The 16,269-nt window shown below is 37.3% G+C and overlaps 1 protein-coding gene across 11 annotated transcripts in view; it reads left to right on the top strand.

The window, feature by feature from the left end:
- Window positions 1-4,417, top strand: part of SANBR (SANT and BTB domain regulator of CSR) — a 51,470-nt gene extending 47,053 nt beyond the window's left edge. For all 11 annotated transcript variants that reach the window (XM_014857464.3, XM_044772499.2, XM_070512764.1 and 8 more), the window contains one exon: window positions 1,384-4,417. In XM_014857464.3, coding sequence (XP_014712950.1) covers window positions 1,384-1,420 — 37 coding nt within the window. In that variant the 3' untranslated portion in view covers window positions 1,421-4,417. The remainder of the gene's footprint in view (window positions 1-1,383) is intronic.
- Window positions 4,418-16,269: the final 11,852 nt, after the last annotated feature.

Genomic DNA, 16,269 nt, shown 5'->3' with positions numbered 1-16,269 from the left:
TATATATATACACCACATCTTCTTTATCCATTCTTCGGTCAATGGTCACTTCGGTTGCTTCTATGTCTTAGCTATTGTGAATAATGCTGCAGTGAACATAGGGGTGCATAAGTCATTTTGAATTGTTGATTTCATGTTCTTTGGATAGATACCCAGTAATGGGGATAGCTGGGTCATATGGTATTTCTATTTTTAGTTTTTTGAGAAATCTCCATACTCTTTTCCATAGTGGCTGCACCAGTTTGCATTCCCACCAGCAGTGAATGAGAGTTCCCTCTTCTCCACATCCTCTCCAACATTTGTTATTTTCTATCTTAGTGATTATAGCCATTTTAACAGGTATAAGGTGGTATCTTAGGGTAATTTTGATTTGCATTTCTCTGATGATTAGTGATGTTGAACATCTTTTCATGTGTCTATTGGCCATCTGTTTATCTTCTTTGGAGAAATGTCTGTTCATATCCTCTGCCCATTTTTTGATCAGGTTGTTTGTTTTTTTGTTGTTCAGTTGTGTGAGTTCTTTATATATAATGGAGATTAACCCCTTGTTGGATATATGATTTGCAATTATTTTCTCCCAGTTGGTGAGTTGTCTTTTTGTTTTGATCCTGGTTTCCTTTACCTTGCAGAAGCTCCTTAGTCTGATAAAGCCCCACTTGTTTGTCTTTTCTTTTATTTCCCTTGTCTGAGAAGATAATGGTGTTCAGTAAGATCCTTTTAAGATTGATGTCAAAGAGTGTACTACCTATATTTTCTTCCAGAAATTTTATAAAACACCAGGAGTTTTTTAATACATTTGTGGCAACTCAAACCTAACCTGAGCTACTGTGATGCTTATTTATAGTTTTTATTTATCCCACTTAATGTAAATGTTTGTGTGTTTCACTGAAGGAGCACTAATATGTTTGATTATGGTACACTGCTCCAGATCCATAATATACAATATATGTATCATATCATCTCCCAAAAATAAAAAAAAAAATCTGTATTCCAAAATACATCTCACTACAAGGTTGTTTAAAAGTAGATTATGGAGGGGCCAGCCCCGTGGCTGAGTGGTTAAGTTCGTGCTTTCCACTGCGGCAGCCCAGAGTTTTGCCAGTTTGAATCCTGGGCGTGGACATGGCACCGCTCATCAGCCCATGCTGAGGTGGCGTCCCACATGCCACAACTAGAAGGACCCACAACTAAGAATATACAACTATGTACCGGGAGGTTTTGGGGAGAAAAAGGAAAAAAATAAAAATCTTTAAAAAATGGATTATGGAGCTACATGAGGTTTCATTGAACTTTGATACTGTCAATCAGACGTAACCTAAAGCAGCAGCCACTTCCTATACTTTAGAAGCACCTCTGACCTTCTTTTCTGTTTAAAAAATCTAGGTCTAAAAGCCGTTTTGGTCCAGGGCGTCCTGCATAAAGCCTCTTAACATACAACTAAAAAGACAGAAGACACACCTCTGGACATCTGAAATTGCTCACTTCTTCAGGATCTTCAGAATGATGACTTCTAAATGTTTTAAGTTATTTATTAATTATTCTCGAAAACTACATAAGTCATAGTGCTAAGGGAAATGTGTAGTTAGGTCTTATGAAATCTAAATTGTAAATACAAAACTTCTTAAATCTAATTTTCCTTTATTGTAATGCTAGGCTATGTAAAAAATTAGTATTTACAAAGTTGCATAGTTAAAATTCCTAATATTTGTTATCCTTTATTTATTTAAAAGAGAAGAGGCCTAAACTCTCAAGTAGCTAAGATTTTTTAGGACCTTAAAAAATTAGGGGAACACAGCGGGTAGTGGTACCATGCTTGTGCACTGATTGTAGTGTGTCTTTGGGGCTGTAAATCTTGGGATAGCAGTGAGAACTGCAGTTTGTGTGATGAAATTCCTAGTGATGTAAGTTTGCATGATATTAAGGAGTGACAGATCTCAAGACTGTATTAAATAAAGTTTTAGGGTGAGGCATTTCCTGTGTTGGGCAGAAGGGTTAATTTTTTTCAGCATTATTCATGGAAAGCACAATGTTAATCCAACTTTTTTTTTCTTTCAGTTTTTAATGCCTATCTATTGGTCATCTGAGCTGGAATTACTGATTATTACCTCTTCTGTGATGCTTGTGCCATTCTGAATTTGTTAAAATACCCATTCATAGTTTTAGGATAGTAAATCATTTCAGTTGTATGAGACAACCACTGTCCACTTCTCAGGGCTCTAAAACCCAACTGTATTTCTGTAGCCATTTGGAGATATCTAGAAGGAAAGATTCCCAAATACATTTGATGGCTGAAAAATTGCAGATATTCAACAGAAATCAAAATAAAATTCTATTCTATAGATCATGTTTTAATTTTTCTAACCAAGCAGAAAGAGTGCTCAGGGAAAATTTGTTCCAAACCATAAGCATGTAAAAAAATTGTGTGTTTGGAAATTACTTATATGTAGGTCTCTAAAAAACTTTAAGACGTGCTGTTTCTATTTTTAGTTTTCATTTGCCTTCTAATTGAAATTTCTTCAATTTATTTACAGGGCAAACTTTGGTATGTGTGACGGAACAGCAGTTCCTATTGAAATGTTCAAGTGTTACACTCTGTTTACACGTACAGAAATCATTTTTACTGAGTGTTTTAGTTGATAAATGAAGCTAGATGAATATTTATTTGATGTTATATGTATGGCTTTGCTAAGGTTTTTGAATTTTTGTTTGGAAATTTTGTTCCAGTTTATGTATTTTTGAATTGTTTGATATTTTTGAAATAGATTATAAAATTTTTATTTTCAAAAGAAAATGTTGTGTAGTACATGATTGGTAAGCCCTGTTAAATATCAGAGTCTTGTTTAGTTTATTAGATTCTCTGATTAAAAGGATTTAGATTTGTACATGTATATAGTGCTGTGATGTCAGAAGAGGGAAAAGAAGAGGAAAATATGTTCTTGATTTTCGACTGATGGTAACAAGGCAAATTGCTTCTCCTTGGGGGGACTGTACCACTGAATTCATTTTTACAAACCAGAATTTATCAGAATTTGATTCTCTGCAGAATGTGCTTTTTGTTTTGTTAATGCCTGTCTGTAATATGTAGCACAGGTACCAAAAACATTTTAATCAAACTCTTAAGAGCATTACTTTTGCCAACTACTTTGAGGTTTTACCTTACATTAATTCTGGATTCACATTTCTTTAGTTGAAATAAATGTTAATGACAAAAGTTGTTTGAAAAGTCCCTGATCTGAACTTTCCATTTTCTCAGAAAGGTCTAGGTGGATCGCAGGTTTTCATGGAAAAGGTAAACTTTATAAACTTTTCTAAAGGTTATTTTAAATGAGATTATCCTGGTAAAGATTCAACAAAACATTTAAGGGATAAAATACTGCAGAAAAGATTATCTGGTAAACAGTGCTGATTTCACACTGTTGTATCATTTTGTGTGTTATTTTCCTGCTTCAGAAACTCAGCCAGCTATTGTGAGATGTGCTAATTGCTTTGGAAGCTGAGGCTGAAGCCATCTCATGCTAATTTGATGAAGGCAAATTTTGTTTATTTTTCATTGCAGTAACATTGGTTTATAGCATTAAATAAATTTCAAGTGTACATCATTATATTTCCATTTCTGTGTAGATTACATTATGTTCACCACCCAAAACCTAATTACAGTTCATCACCACACACATGTGCCTAGTCACCCCTTTCACCTCCCCCTGCCAGCTTCCCCTCTGGTAACCACTAATCCAATCTCTGTGTCTATGTGTTTGTTTGTTGTTGTTTTTATCTTCTATTCATGAGTGAGATCATACGGTATTCTTCTTTCTCCCTGACTTATTTTGCTTAGCATGATGCCCTCAAGGTCCATCCATGTTGTCACAAATGTCAAGATTTCATCCTTTTTTATGGCTGAGTAGTATTCCATTGTGTGTATATACCACATCTTCTGTATCCATTCGTCTCTTGATGGCACCTAGGTTGCTTCCAAGTCTTGGCTATTTTGAATAATGCTGCACTGAACATAGGGTGCATATATCTTTACACATTTGTGTTTTCGTGTTCTTTGGATAAATACCCAGCAGTGGGATAGCTGGATCATATGGTGGTTCTATTCTTAACTTCTGAAGGACTCTCCATACTGTTTTCCATAGTGACTGCACCAGTTTGCACTCCCACCAGCAATGTATGAGAATTCCTTTTTTTCCACATCCTCTCCAACACTTGTTATTTCCTGTCTTGTTAATTACAGCCATTCTGAAGGGCATGAGGTGATATCTCATTGTAGTTTTGATTTGCATTGCCCTGATAATTAGTGATGAACATCTTTTCCTGTGCCTTTTGGTCATCTGTATATCTTCTTTGGAGAAATATCTGTTCAGATCGTTTGTAAAGGCAAATTTTAATATAAAAACAAAAGAATACCTTTCATCTCCAATACTTGGAATTAATTGTTCATCCAGCTTTCAGCTATTTATTGAGCAACTATTATGAATCTCACCTTTTCAAATCTCTCAGTTAAAAGGCTCTGGGACACCTAGCCAGTCCAGTTCTAGTAGGCTAACTCTCCTCTCTTTCCTTCACTCCCCACATCCAATTCATCAGCAAATCCCATACATTTCCTACATCCATTTGATTTTCTCCATCTCCATTATCATCACTCCAAGTCATTAACATCTTTTAAATGAAGTGCTACAAAAGCCTTCTAAGTGATTCCCCAGTTTCCTTTCCAACTTCTGTTATCCACAAAGCAACTATAGTGATTTTGAAATGTGAATCAGATCACATCACCCCCTTGCTTAACACTACAGTAGCAGCTCATCAAACCTAGAATAATATCCAACCTCCATTGCTCAGGTTTACAAAGTCTTACATAGCTTAGCCTATGGTTGCCTCCCAGACCTCTTTTTCCCTCTTGCTGACTACATTCCAGTCAAATCAGCCAATCTGAGAAGATGCTCAACATATTCATTGTAAGAGAAATGTAAATTAAAACTATACTGAAGTACCAATTCTCACCTATCAAAATGACAAAAATCCAAAAGAATAAAATGGTACTACCTCAAGGAGGGAAATTTGGCACTATCTAGCAAATATACCTAAGTTTTTATCCTTGGACCCAGCAATGCCACTTCTAGGAAATTACTATGAAGGTACAACTTGACAAATAGAAAACAAAACAAACATAACATTACTCATTGTAGCATTATTTATACACAATGGCAATGATGTGGAAACAATTCAAATGTCCATCAGCAGGAAACTGGTTGAATAGGACACCAGCGCATTGGAATACCAAACAGCCATTAAAAAGAACAAGGACGAAGATTATTTCTATGAGTTGATATGGATATATTGTTAAGCAGAGAAGCAAGAAATGTGTGGAGCAAGATTTTTTTGTTCAAGAGAGAAATAGAATCAAGAATCTAATAGATTCTATTTTGTAAGAGTATATTGACTATTTTACTAATATATCCGTGTTAGTTCAACAACGAATACATTTATTTGTTTACTTGTGCAAAAAGAAACAGAAGAGATGAACCAAAAAATAATGAATCTGGTTATCTACCGGGAGCTGAAATGAGGTGGAGGGGATAGGGTTGGAGAAGCTAGGCTTCATACATAGTTTTGACTTTAAAAAACTTTTTATTTTGAAATCATTATAGATTTACTGGGTACTATAACCTTACCAAGCCGACACATAAAACGATTAGAGTAAGGATAAAATAGGAAGCAAGAGATGTTTAGAAGTAAAATCAACAAGACTTGGAAGTTGACTTAGGAAATGGGGGGTGGGGAGCGCATGGAAAAGTTGAGGATAATCTCAGGTTTCTTGGAAGGGCCACTGGCTGAAATGAGGAATAGAAACAGAAGAGCAGACTTGGAGTGGGGTGTCTGGTAGGACTATGCCCTGATCATTGTCATTCACGCTAAAATAAAATATGCCAGTGGATACCCCCACCTATGTGCAAGAATTCTAGCCAGGCGCTCTTGTGCAGAATTCTTAAATGTGGCAAACAGCCAAGGAACATTGAAAAGAAACAACCTGACAGAGAAAGACCAAGGTAAACATAGAGAAAAATGACCTGAGAGGAAAAAGCTAATTCAGGTAACAAAAGAAAATAATGAAAAAATAGTAACTTTAGTAAATGTCCTCAGAAAAATTCAAGAAGATTTGCATCCATAAAATAAATACAAGATAACATGAGGGAAAAAAAGAGTAAGAAGGAGATCCTTTATATGCTGAAATAAAAAATGCAATAATAGATAAAATTAATAAAATAGCTGATAATGTAGGGGGGAAATGATGATTGGGACTTTTTGATTATTCACATAGAGGTTCAACCCAGGATATTCAATATTGAACTAATAGGAGTTCCAGAAAGAGAAAATCAAAAGGGAATGAATTATCAATGAAATAGTTCAAGAAAAATCCTAGAAGCAAGAAACAGAGATTTCTAGATTGAAAGGGTCCACCAAATGCTCAGCACATTGAATGGGGGGGAATAATCAAGGATGTCCAGAAACAGAATTTCACACCAGTGAAAAACTTGGTGATCTAAGTGATAACACTTGGAAACATATAATTGCCATCTGTCTTCTCTGCTGCCATGAGCAATAGATTTGCACACATGATAAGATCATAAGTAAAGAGCTGTGGCTTGTAATGGATAAGTGGATAAAATGCAGAAAAGGACTTGTGAGCATTGCATATACTCCTGATATCATGACATCAATACTGAGGCTGATGGTCATTTAGGCCCATTGGATTTGAAGGAATGGTTTCCATCTCATGTCAAAAATATCAGTTTGGTTATGGATATGTTTATACAGCATGTTCAAGATGAAGATATACCATGGGGTACACAGTTAGCAGCTGTGTGTACACTCTTTGTGACTTGAGTCCCAGCAGCGGAAATATCCAAGATACTAGAAGCCTGAAGGAAAGAGACCTCTAATAGTGCATCATCTGCAGTCGTCAGCTACCTATTAGAAGTCAACTCATTGTGTGCAGAAGAACTCAACTAAACCACTGATGAGTCACTGTGTCCAGAAAAGTGCCTTTACAGATTTTGAATATAAATATATTAGTAAGCTTTCACAATACAAACTAAGGTTTAAAAAGGAAAGAAATAGGTAAAATGGCAAGAGATTCTCATCCTTGTTTGGGAAGGAAACAGGAGAAACAAGCAATTGCATAGTTGTTTTTCCCTAAATTGCACATTTCACTTTAAGCTGTAATGAACATATGACATATGTATTGTACGACTGTCTTTGTCAAACAACACAAACTTGAACTTAGCCTTTGCTTTTTGCTGCAGAAAGTGTCCTTTTAGTGATTTTTAAAAATTGAGTGGCATTTTATAGTGAACTTAACAATATAAAAATATGATTTGTTTCCTGAACTATTTTTGTACTTTGCCCTCAAATGACTGGCTAGGAAAAAATAAATTGGCTAAAAAGGAACTAGAAGAGTCTTCCACTATCTTAGCTAGAAATGGGCTTCAAAAGTTTTCCATGGTATAGTGCACAGTTGTCCAGAGTAAAGCACAGAAATCCGTTAGCAGAAACTCACTTTAATGCAACTTCTTCATATCTCTAAAGTTCCTGATACATCAAGAAAACAAGAACTGAAGAGTAGAAGTTCAATTGCAGGGTTTTTTTGTTTTTTAAGATTTTATTTTTTTCCTTTTTCTCCCCAAAGCCCTCCGGTACATAGTTGTATATTCTTAGTTGTGGGTCCTTCTAGTTGTGGCATATGAGATGCCGCCTCAGCATGGCCTGATGAGCAGTCCCATGTCCATGACAAGGATCCAAACTGGCGAAACCCTGGGCTGCTGCAGCGGCCACTTGGCCACGGGGCTGGCCCCTCAATTGCAGGGTTTTTGTATCAACAACAGGTGTGTAGGAGATTCAGAGTTGACCACTGGCAGATCTCTGTGTGTGCTGTGTACATATGGACAGTGCTATAATGTTTCACGTTTAATCATATCCTACTTTTGGAATTTTAGTATTTGTGTATAGAAAATGGGTTTAATAACTCACTATGGTTCTGATTTGTCTTCTATGTGCTTTTTGTAACAAAAATTAAAATAAATGATGACCAAAAAAACAAGATATGTCATTGTGAAATTTACAATGCCAGGGATAAAGGGAAGATTCTAAAAACTTCCACAGAGAAAAAAAATCAAGCCATGTTCAAAGTACAGGAAATTAAAATGACATTGTATTCTCAAGAGCAATACTGGAAGGTAGAGGGCAATGGAGCAATGCAAAGACAGGAGGAAATGCATTGGACCTAGACTTCTGCACCTGGTTAAACCATCAAGTGTGAGAGCAGAGCGAAGAGATCTTTAGTCAGTCAGTGACTTAGAAAGTTTACTTCCCACTCATATTTTCTGAGAAAGTTATTTGTGGATGTAATACACCATTAAGGAAAAGGAAGATGTGCTTACCCAAAAAACAAGGGACCCGGTAGGGAAGAAACACGAAGTGAAGATTCTTTTAGTTATGCTCTGGAACCAGAGCTAAGAAAGTATAATCAAAGAAAAGTGCTTGGCACTTCAGTAAACAATGTGTACACAGTCATAACAATGTAGACATTGGGGTTGTTTTCAACCTTTAGAATCAGTGTATGTGGGAAGGAGCAGGGTTGTCCCTAGAAACCCTTTGTTCATCTCATCACCCTTCTTTCCCACTCGCGTCAAACTAGACCTTACTCTCTACTGGGCCACACAGTTGGTGAGCAGAGAAAGGTGTGAATACGTCTCAGTGGATGCTGAGGTTGGGAAGAAGGCCAATGACTAGACAAATGAACTACACATCAGGGGAAGCCAGCACCAGGATCTATGTAAATCAAAGGGATGAGGGCCCTGTGAGTGGAGGCTTGAATTGGTTAGATTAGGACTTAGAAAAATCAAATACCTGAATGTTGTGAAGTAAATTCATAGTAAAACCCCCTATATGTAACATATATTCTTTTAGCTTCCCTGTACACTTGAAAATAGAGATATTTAAATAAATCTTTAAAGATGATTCAATTAAATCAAGAAGCTTTATGTGGCAGATAATGTTGGTTGCTTACCCAGCAGCCATTTCCTACCTTCTTTGCTAATAGAATTTCAATTTTCTTCAGCTATTAAGTGTTAAATGCTTTTAAGGGAAGCAGGCCCTTCACTAGCCCCAGAAGATGAATTTTAATTACTCCAAGTTAGTAATGGTGATTCAGCTCCTTACCAGTGATTCATTTAAGAATGGGCATGTGATTATGGATGAGAGGTAAGAGAGAGTCTGTTGTAGGGCTTCTGGGAAATTTTCCAAAATGTTTAAAAATAGGCATGAGTAAGGGATACACTCTTCTTCCCCTTCAAGACTTTGGACACTGTAATGTCAGAACATTATGCTTGGAGCTGCTGAAACCAGATTGCAATCATGAGAAGCACCAAGAGGGGAGGGCAAAGCTGCTACTGAGAAATGGAAGAGGGGAACAAGTTAATGAAAGTCTTGGGGTGGTGAATTAACCTTTTGGCTAAACTACCTCAGGACATTTGTATGAGAAAATGCATTTTTCTTATTGTTCAGAGTTGAGTTGGATTTTCTGTTACTTGCAAGAAAATACATCCTGACAGATCCAAAAGAGTTCTAATAAATTCTGGTCAAGGCTAGTAAATATATTTTTAAAAAGTTATTTCTGAAACCACCGACTTTATCTTTTTTTTTATTAAGATTATGATAGTTTACAACCTTGTGAAATTTCAGTTGTACATTATTGTTAGTCATGTTGTGGGTACACCACTTCACCCTTTGTGCCCTCCCCCCACCCCCCCCTTCCCTCTGGTAACCACCCATCAGTTCTCCTTGTCTATATGTTAACTTCCACCTATGAGTGGAGTCATACAGAGTTCGTCTTTCTCTCTCTGGCTTATTTCGCTTAACATAATACCCTCAAGGTCCATCCATATTGTTGTGAATGGGACGATTTTGTCCTTTTTGTGGCTGAGTAGTATTCCATTGTGTATATATACCATATCTTCTTTATCCAATCATCAGTTGCTGGGTACTTAGGTTGGTTCCACATCTTGGCTGTTGTAAATAATGCTGCGATGAACATGGGGCTGCATGGGACTCTTGGAATTGCTGATTTCAGGTTCTTAGGATAGATTCCCAGTAGTGGGATGGATGGTTCTATTTTTAACTTTTTGAGAAATCTCCATACTGTTTTCCACAGTGGCTGCACCAGTTTGCATTCCCACCAACAGTGTATGAGGGTTCCTTTTTCTCCACAACCTCTCCAACATTTGTCACTCTTAGTTTTGGATATTTTTGCCAATCTAACGGGTGTAAGGTGATATCCTAGTGTAGTTTTGATTTGCATTTCCCTGATGATTAGTGATGATGAGCATCTTTTCATGTGTCTATTGACCGTCCTTATATCTTCTTTGGAGAAATGTCTGTTCATGTCCCCTGCCCATTTTTTGATCAGGTTGTTTGATTTTTTGTTGTTGAGCTGTGCAAGTTCTTTATATATTATCTTTTTAAAAAACTACTTATTTTGAAACAATTCCAAACAGAGAAAAGTTGCAAGAATAGTACAAAGAATTCCAATATATACCCAGAGACCACATTCAAGGTTTGTGAATTGTCCCAGTTCTGTCTTTTATATTACCTATAATGGATCCAATCTAGGATTATGTCTTGCACCAATTGTCATGTCTCTCCAGTGTCTTTCAATCTGGGACAGTTTATGGGGCTTTGAGTTTCATGCCCTTGACTTTTTTTCTTTTGGTGAGGAAGATTGGCTCTGAGCTGACATCTGTGCCAATCTTCCTGTCTTTTGTATGTGGGACGCCACCACAGCATGGCTTGATGAGTGGTGTGTGGGTCCATGCCTGTGATCTGAACCCATGAACTCTGGGCTGCCAAGGCAGAGGACATGAACTCAACCACTATACTACCAGGCCAGCCCCTACATTTTTGAAGATTATAAGCCATAGTCATTTTGTAGAATGTCCTTCAATTTGTATTTGTCCAATGAATCCTCATAACTTATTGAGTGGCATACAATATCAATTTCTGTGTTGTTCGTATTGTTAAATTTAATCACTTGAATGAGATATTTTCTAATTTTCTTCATTGTGCAATTACTTTTCATCTTTGTAACTAATAAGTATTTTATGTGGAAATACTTTGAAATTATACAAATATCTAGTTCTTCATTCCATTTTTATCTACTAGTGTTAGCATCCATTGAGCCTTCTTTCTTGAATCCATTATTACTATAATTGCCAACTGGTGTTTTTTCTAATTGTATCCTACTGTAATAAAAGGCTGCCTCTTCTCTTCATATTTTACTAATTTGTTTATATCATGGATTCTATTTAATTCAATGGGTTATGATGTGTAAATATCATTAGTTTGATGCTCAAATTATCCCAGACGTGGCCAGTGGGAATCCCTTTAAGCTGGATCCTATGTCTTCTTGACATGTCCCCATCATTTTTTCTTTCTTTTGAGAGCATTTCCGTATGTCCTGGCACAGCAAGAGTTTCCAAGCTCAACTTGTATTTTCCCTGCTCCTCTCTGGAATCAGCTGTTTAATCAAGGAACACTGGTCCTTTTAGAGGAGAGTGGTATTTAGAAACCAACATCTGGATCCTAGATATGCTCATTTCTATTGAGATGTTTCTGTTTCTGTGGACAGAGCTAGGAAGTATAAGTATACATCTTTACTTCTATATTTATTTCTATAACTACCACCTATATTGTGAACAATTAATTCACATTGATAATTAAAAATCCAGTCTAATACTGCAGGATTTATTCTAACTTCCTGCCTCTTTGTTTTTGTGTCTTCCTTCTCAGTCAGTGAGAAATCTGCTACCATTATCTGAAATACATTTACTTATTTGTTGAATCACCTGTGTGAGCCAATCTCCTGACCCCACCCAGCTGCCCTGCCACCCTCTCCAATGCTGTTCTCCCAATGGGTTGCCATTATCTGCTTCCACTGAGTTATCCCTGCTGCCCTGCTCAGATACTATCCTTACATGGGTCACCATTACGTTCTCACTTGTGAAATCACTCGAGTATGAAAATAAGTAGCAGAGGACCCTTCTTTTCCAATTACATGAAATTCTAGACTAGGCAAAACTGTAACTATAGTGACAAAAAGCAGATCAGTGGTTGCCCAGGGCTGAGGATGGGGGTAGGGGGATTAACTGAAAAGGGCATGAGGGAACTATGATGGAAATGAAAATTCCATTTTGAGGTGATGGAAATGTTCTCTAACTTGGTTGTATAAATTTGTCAAAACACTTGTACTGTACACTTAAAATGGGTACATTTCATTATATCTCAACAAAACATTTTTTTAAATATTAAAATTATAGAATTCTAAAGAAGCTAGAAAGGATCTTAAAGACACTCCTGTTTTTTTCAGATAACAAAATTGAGGCCTAGGGAGGCTAAAGTCATTAAACCAACGAGTTGGTTGAAAAGTTAGGACAGACTCAAATTTCCAAACTTCAAGTAGTTCAGTGTCTTTCCACACCCGTCTCTTCTTTTTCAACACGCCAGCATGCCCCACCAGAAAAGTACTCTGCCAAAGATCAGATTTTTTTCCTTTCTTTCATAACACAGTCTAGGATAGAGACTGACAGAGGGAAGCCTTACTTAGAAGAGAAGGTAAACAGTAAGGAGCTCTGAATGTCCTGGGAGAAAAGCATAGCAAGACTTTCTGTGTCTTGATATAAAGAAAAAGAAAACAAAAAAACTGCCTTGCTTTCTGGGAAGTGGTCTTCACTGGAGAGAAAGAGAGAAATGGTGTTTCTGGAACTGTGATATGCTGTTATCATGCCAACCCAGCCCCCCTAGGGCTGAGTATGGTCTGCTGTGGCTGACTGCTAAGAGAGAGCCCTCGGGAGGCCAACTGTGGAACATCCTTAGCAAGCTTAATTTGTCATCTTTCAGAGACTTCTACCTCCCAGCAGGGGTATAGACAAGCAAGAGCATTATCTGCAAGCAGTGGACAAGCATTGCCTTTTAGATTGAGTGGGACCAGTCTCCAAAAGTGATAATTTGAGGTAATGAGAAACTATGGCATTAGCCATGATCAGACTCCAGTTGAGAACAGAACCCACTATAGACTGAGTAAGTTATCCCTTATAGAGTAAGTCATCTGGGTGGTTTATTGGGGAGTGCTCCACAAGTGGGAAATAATGGGCTTCCTGATAAAAGGGCCTTGGAGTATTTAAGAAGTTGTTTGGAAAAAATCAAAGCATTGTGAATATATTTGTATTTGAGTTTGTGGAGTAAGTTATACTACTTTTATTGAAAATGTTAACTCATTCATTCAGCAATATATATTGAGCATGTACTGTGTGCAAGACATTGTGCTAAGAACTGTGGATAGTGGCTACACTCCTAGAGTTAGGCGGTATAGATAAGATGCATCACAGAATAGACTGATATGATGGGGGGAGCTTAGGGTCGGATGGGAATTCAGAGAAGAAACCCCTAATTTACACTTTGGGTGCAGAGAAGAGAGGTTAGGAGAAGACTCTCCAAAGAAATCAACATTTTAGGCTGAGAGCTGAAGTAGGAGTTATCCACGTGAAGGGGATGACAATGTTCCAGGAATGGGGGACAGCACAAATGAAGCCCTGGAGATAAGAGGATATGGCCTTTTCTGGAAAAGGTAAGTGCAATAGTTTAATGTGCCTGAAGTAGAGCAGGGTAGCAGGAAAAGATGTGGGATGAAGCTCTGGGGACATACGCCTTGACCTAAGGATAATGATGAACCACTGAAGGATGCCAAACAGAGCAGTGGCATGATGAAAATTTGTAGAATATTTTCTCTGGTTACAGTGTAAAGAGTGGACTGAAGAGAGATGATTTGCAGGGAGATCATCAGGAGACTGTTGGAATAAGTGAGGATGGAGAGAAATGGATTTGCTTTAGGAGATCAAACCTTTCAGGACTTGACTGGATTTCGGGAATGAGGGAAGAGAGAGAAAAGTACAGGATGATGGACATGTTTGTGACAGATGACACATATGAGTAATTACAACATCATTGTGCATATATGTTGAGAAAAATGCTCAAGGTAACCCTTGCTATCCAAGCTCAGGAACTAGAGATTCAAGTAAATTTTTGGATCATTTCTTTGCTATCCAAACTCCTGCTGTTGGCTAGTTGAAACTCAGGAACAAACAGATTTGAATAACAAGGTTTCTTTGGTTTCCCCACCTAAATCCAGGAACTGAAACTCAGATGGTAGATGTATTTGCAGCATATTTGTTTTCTTTTTTTGTTTTTAAGTCTTTTGTTTTATGCTTTTCCTTGCCATAAGTTTAATATTTTAGGTAAAAAGAAATCCTATATCATGAGATATGAAGTTTATATTTTACTCCATTGGTATTTAGGAGAGAGAGCTCCTGAGATATATGGTATTAAATGTACTCATATGACAAAAAGTTTTAAATATGAGCTCTATTTTTCAGTATTTTAGTTTTACAGAGTAGACATGTTAATAACTAAGGAAATACATTTGCTATCAAGTGACCAGTTTGACAAAAATCTACTATCTTTACAAAAACCAACATAATTTTCTTCTGAGGAAGATTAGCGCTGAGCTAACATCCGTGCCCATCTTCCTCTACTTTATATGTGGGACGCCTGCTACAGCATGGCTTGATAAGCCACATGTAGGTCCACACCCGGGATCTGAACCAGTGAACCCTGGCCTGCCAAAGCACAACATGTGAACTTAACCACTGTGTCACTGGGCCTGCCCCAAAAACCAATATAATTTTTAAAATACTCAAAACTGCTCTAAGATTTCAATGAAGAAAACAAAACAAATTTGATTTTAGGAGCAAAGCACTTTTAGAAGAGTTTTTAAATAAAATTTTCTTCCATATTCACTTCTGGTATAACAAAGACTTTTATTATTTGACTTATCTCAGTATAAAATATGTGAAAATACCCCCAAAATTGACATGATGATTCTCTAGTATTCCAAGATAGTCTTTCAGAGTCAAAGGAGATAATATGTATCAAACATTAATGAGACTAATGAAATGTTAACTCATTCATTCAGCAATATATATTTGTTACTTACATATTTGTGAGATTTGTGAGGGGATTTCAAAATGATGAAAACTGTGATAATATTTATATGGGGCTGGATAATAGGAAAAATTTTAATTGTAATGCTTTCTATCTAGGTAAGAATTCCTTGAGTGGTACATCACTAGAGCTCCCTTCTATAAAGCAAAAACATACATGTTTTTCTACAGACCACCAGACATGTGGAAGTCTGTCTAGGTTATAAATGTAGATTTCAGATAAGCTTATACTTACATACAATGTGTCTGTCTCCTCCTTCTTAACATCTCCTAAACACTCACTTCTCACAAACTGCACCCCTCTCAGCTGATGCTCCACTTCCATTTTTTATTGGGAAAAAAAGGGAAACCATCTCATCTCCTTCCACCAGATCTATGATTTACCAACACCTGCAGCCCTCTTCTCCTTTCCTCCTGTATCAAAGCTGACCAGTCACTGTGCTTCTGCCGTGGATCCCTCGGGCTCTCACCTTCGCAAGAACCTCACTCCCCTCTCCTTTATCAGCTCTGTCAGGATGTGCCACCCCAAAATATGCTACTTTGGCATACGGATTATTTTGAGCTGAAGGCATTTGATAAACGGCAGATGTACGAAGGGCTCTCTGACCTGCCCTTTTCTACCTAAAAACAGACCACAGAATTTCCCGGGAGAAAGATGCCTTCCCTGTACCAGGAAGAGAACACGCCTTGGAAAGGCTTTGTGTACCTAGAGTGAAGGCCACTGGTATCCACTTGCTGCTTCTCCTCTCTGACTCCTATTCACTCTTAAAACTCACCTTAATTGCACCTCTGTCCCCAAACCTCCACTGAAAATGCTTTTACAAAGGCCATCAACAATATCCATGTTAAGTCCAAATAAACGTCAACAGTAAGAAGTGATTACAAGCTTCAGGACAAAGATAAAAAGAAATTAAAATGAAGAAATCTGACCCAAAGGAACTATTAAAGAATTTGCTCTCACCTTTGTGAAACACAACACAACCATTTTATAACCAACATTACTAATAAAGACCAAGACACGGGGTACATTAGCTTAGACACAGGTCTCCTGATCCAATTGGCCCCAAGCAGGAGCAAGATAGTTGGGCAAGGCTGCATTTATACGGCCATGGCTCTGGTCCATTTTCCGAAATAATCCAGCCCCTTGGAGCTTTGATGA

This window comes from Equus asinus, chromosome 6, assembly GCF_041296235.1.
Source record: "Equus asinus isolate D_3611 breed Donkey chromosome 6, EquAss-T2T_v2, whole genome shotgun sequence".
NCBI lineage: Eukaryota > Metazoa > Chordata > Mammalia > Perissodactyla > Equidae > Equus > Equus asinus.
This window is presented reverse-complemented; position numbering and strand designations above follow the sequence as displayed.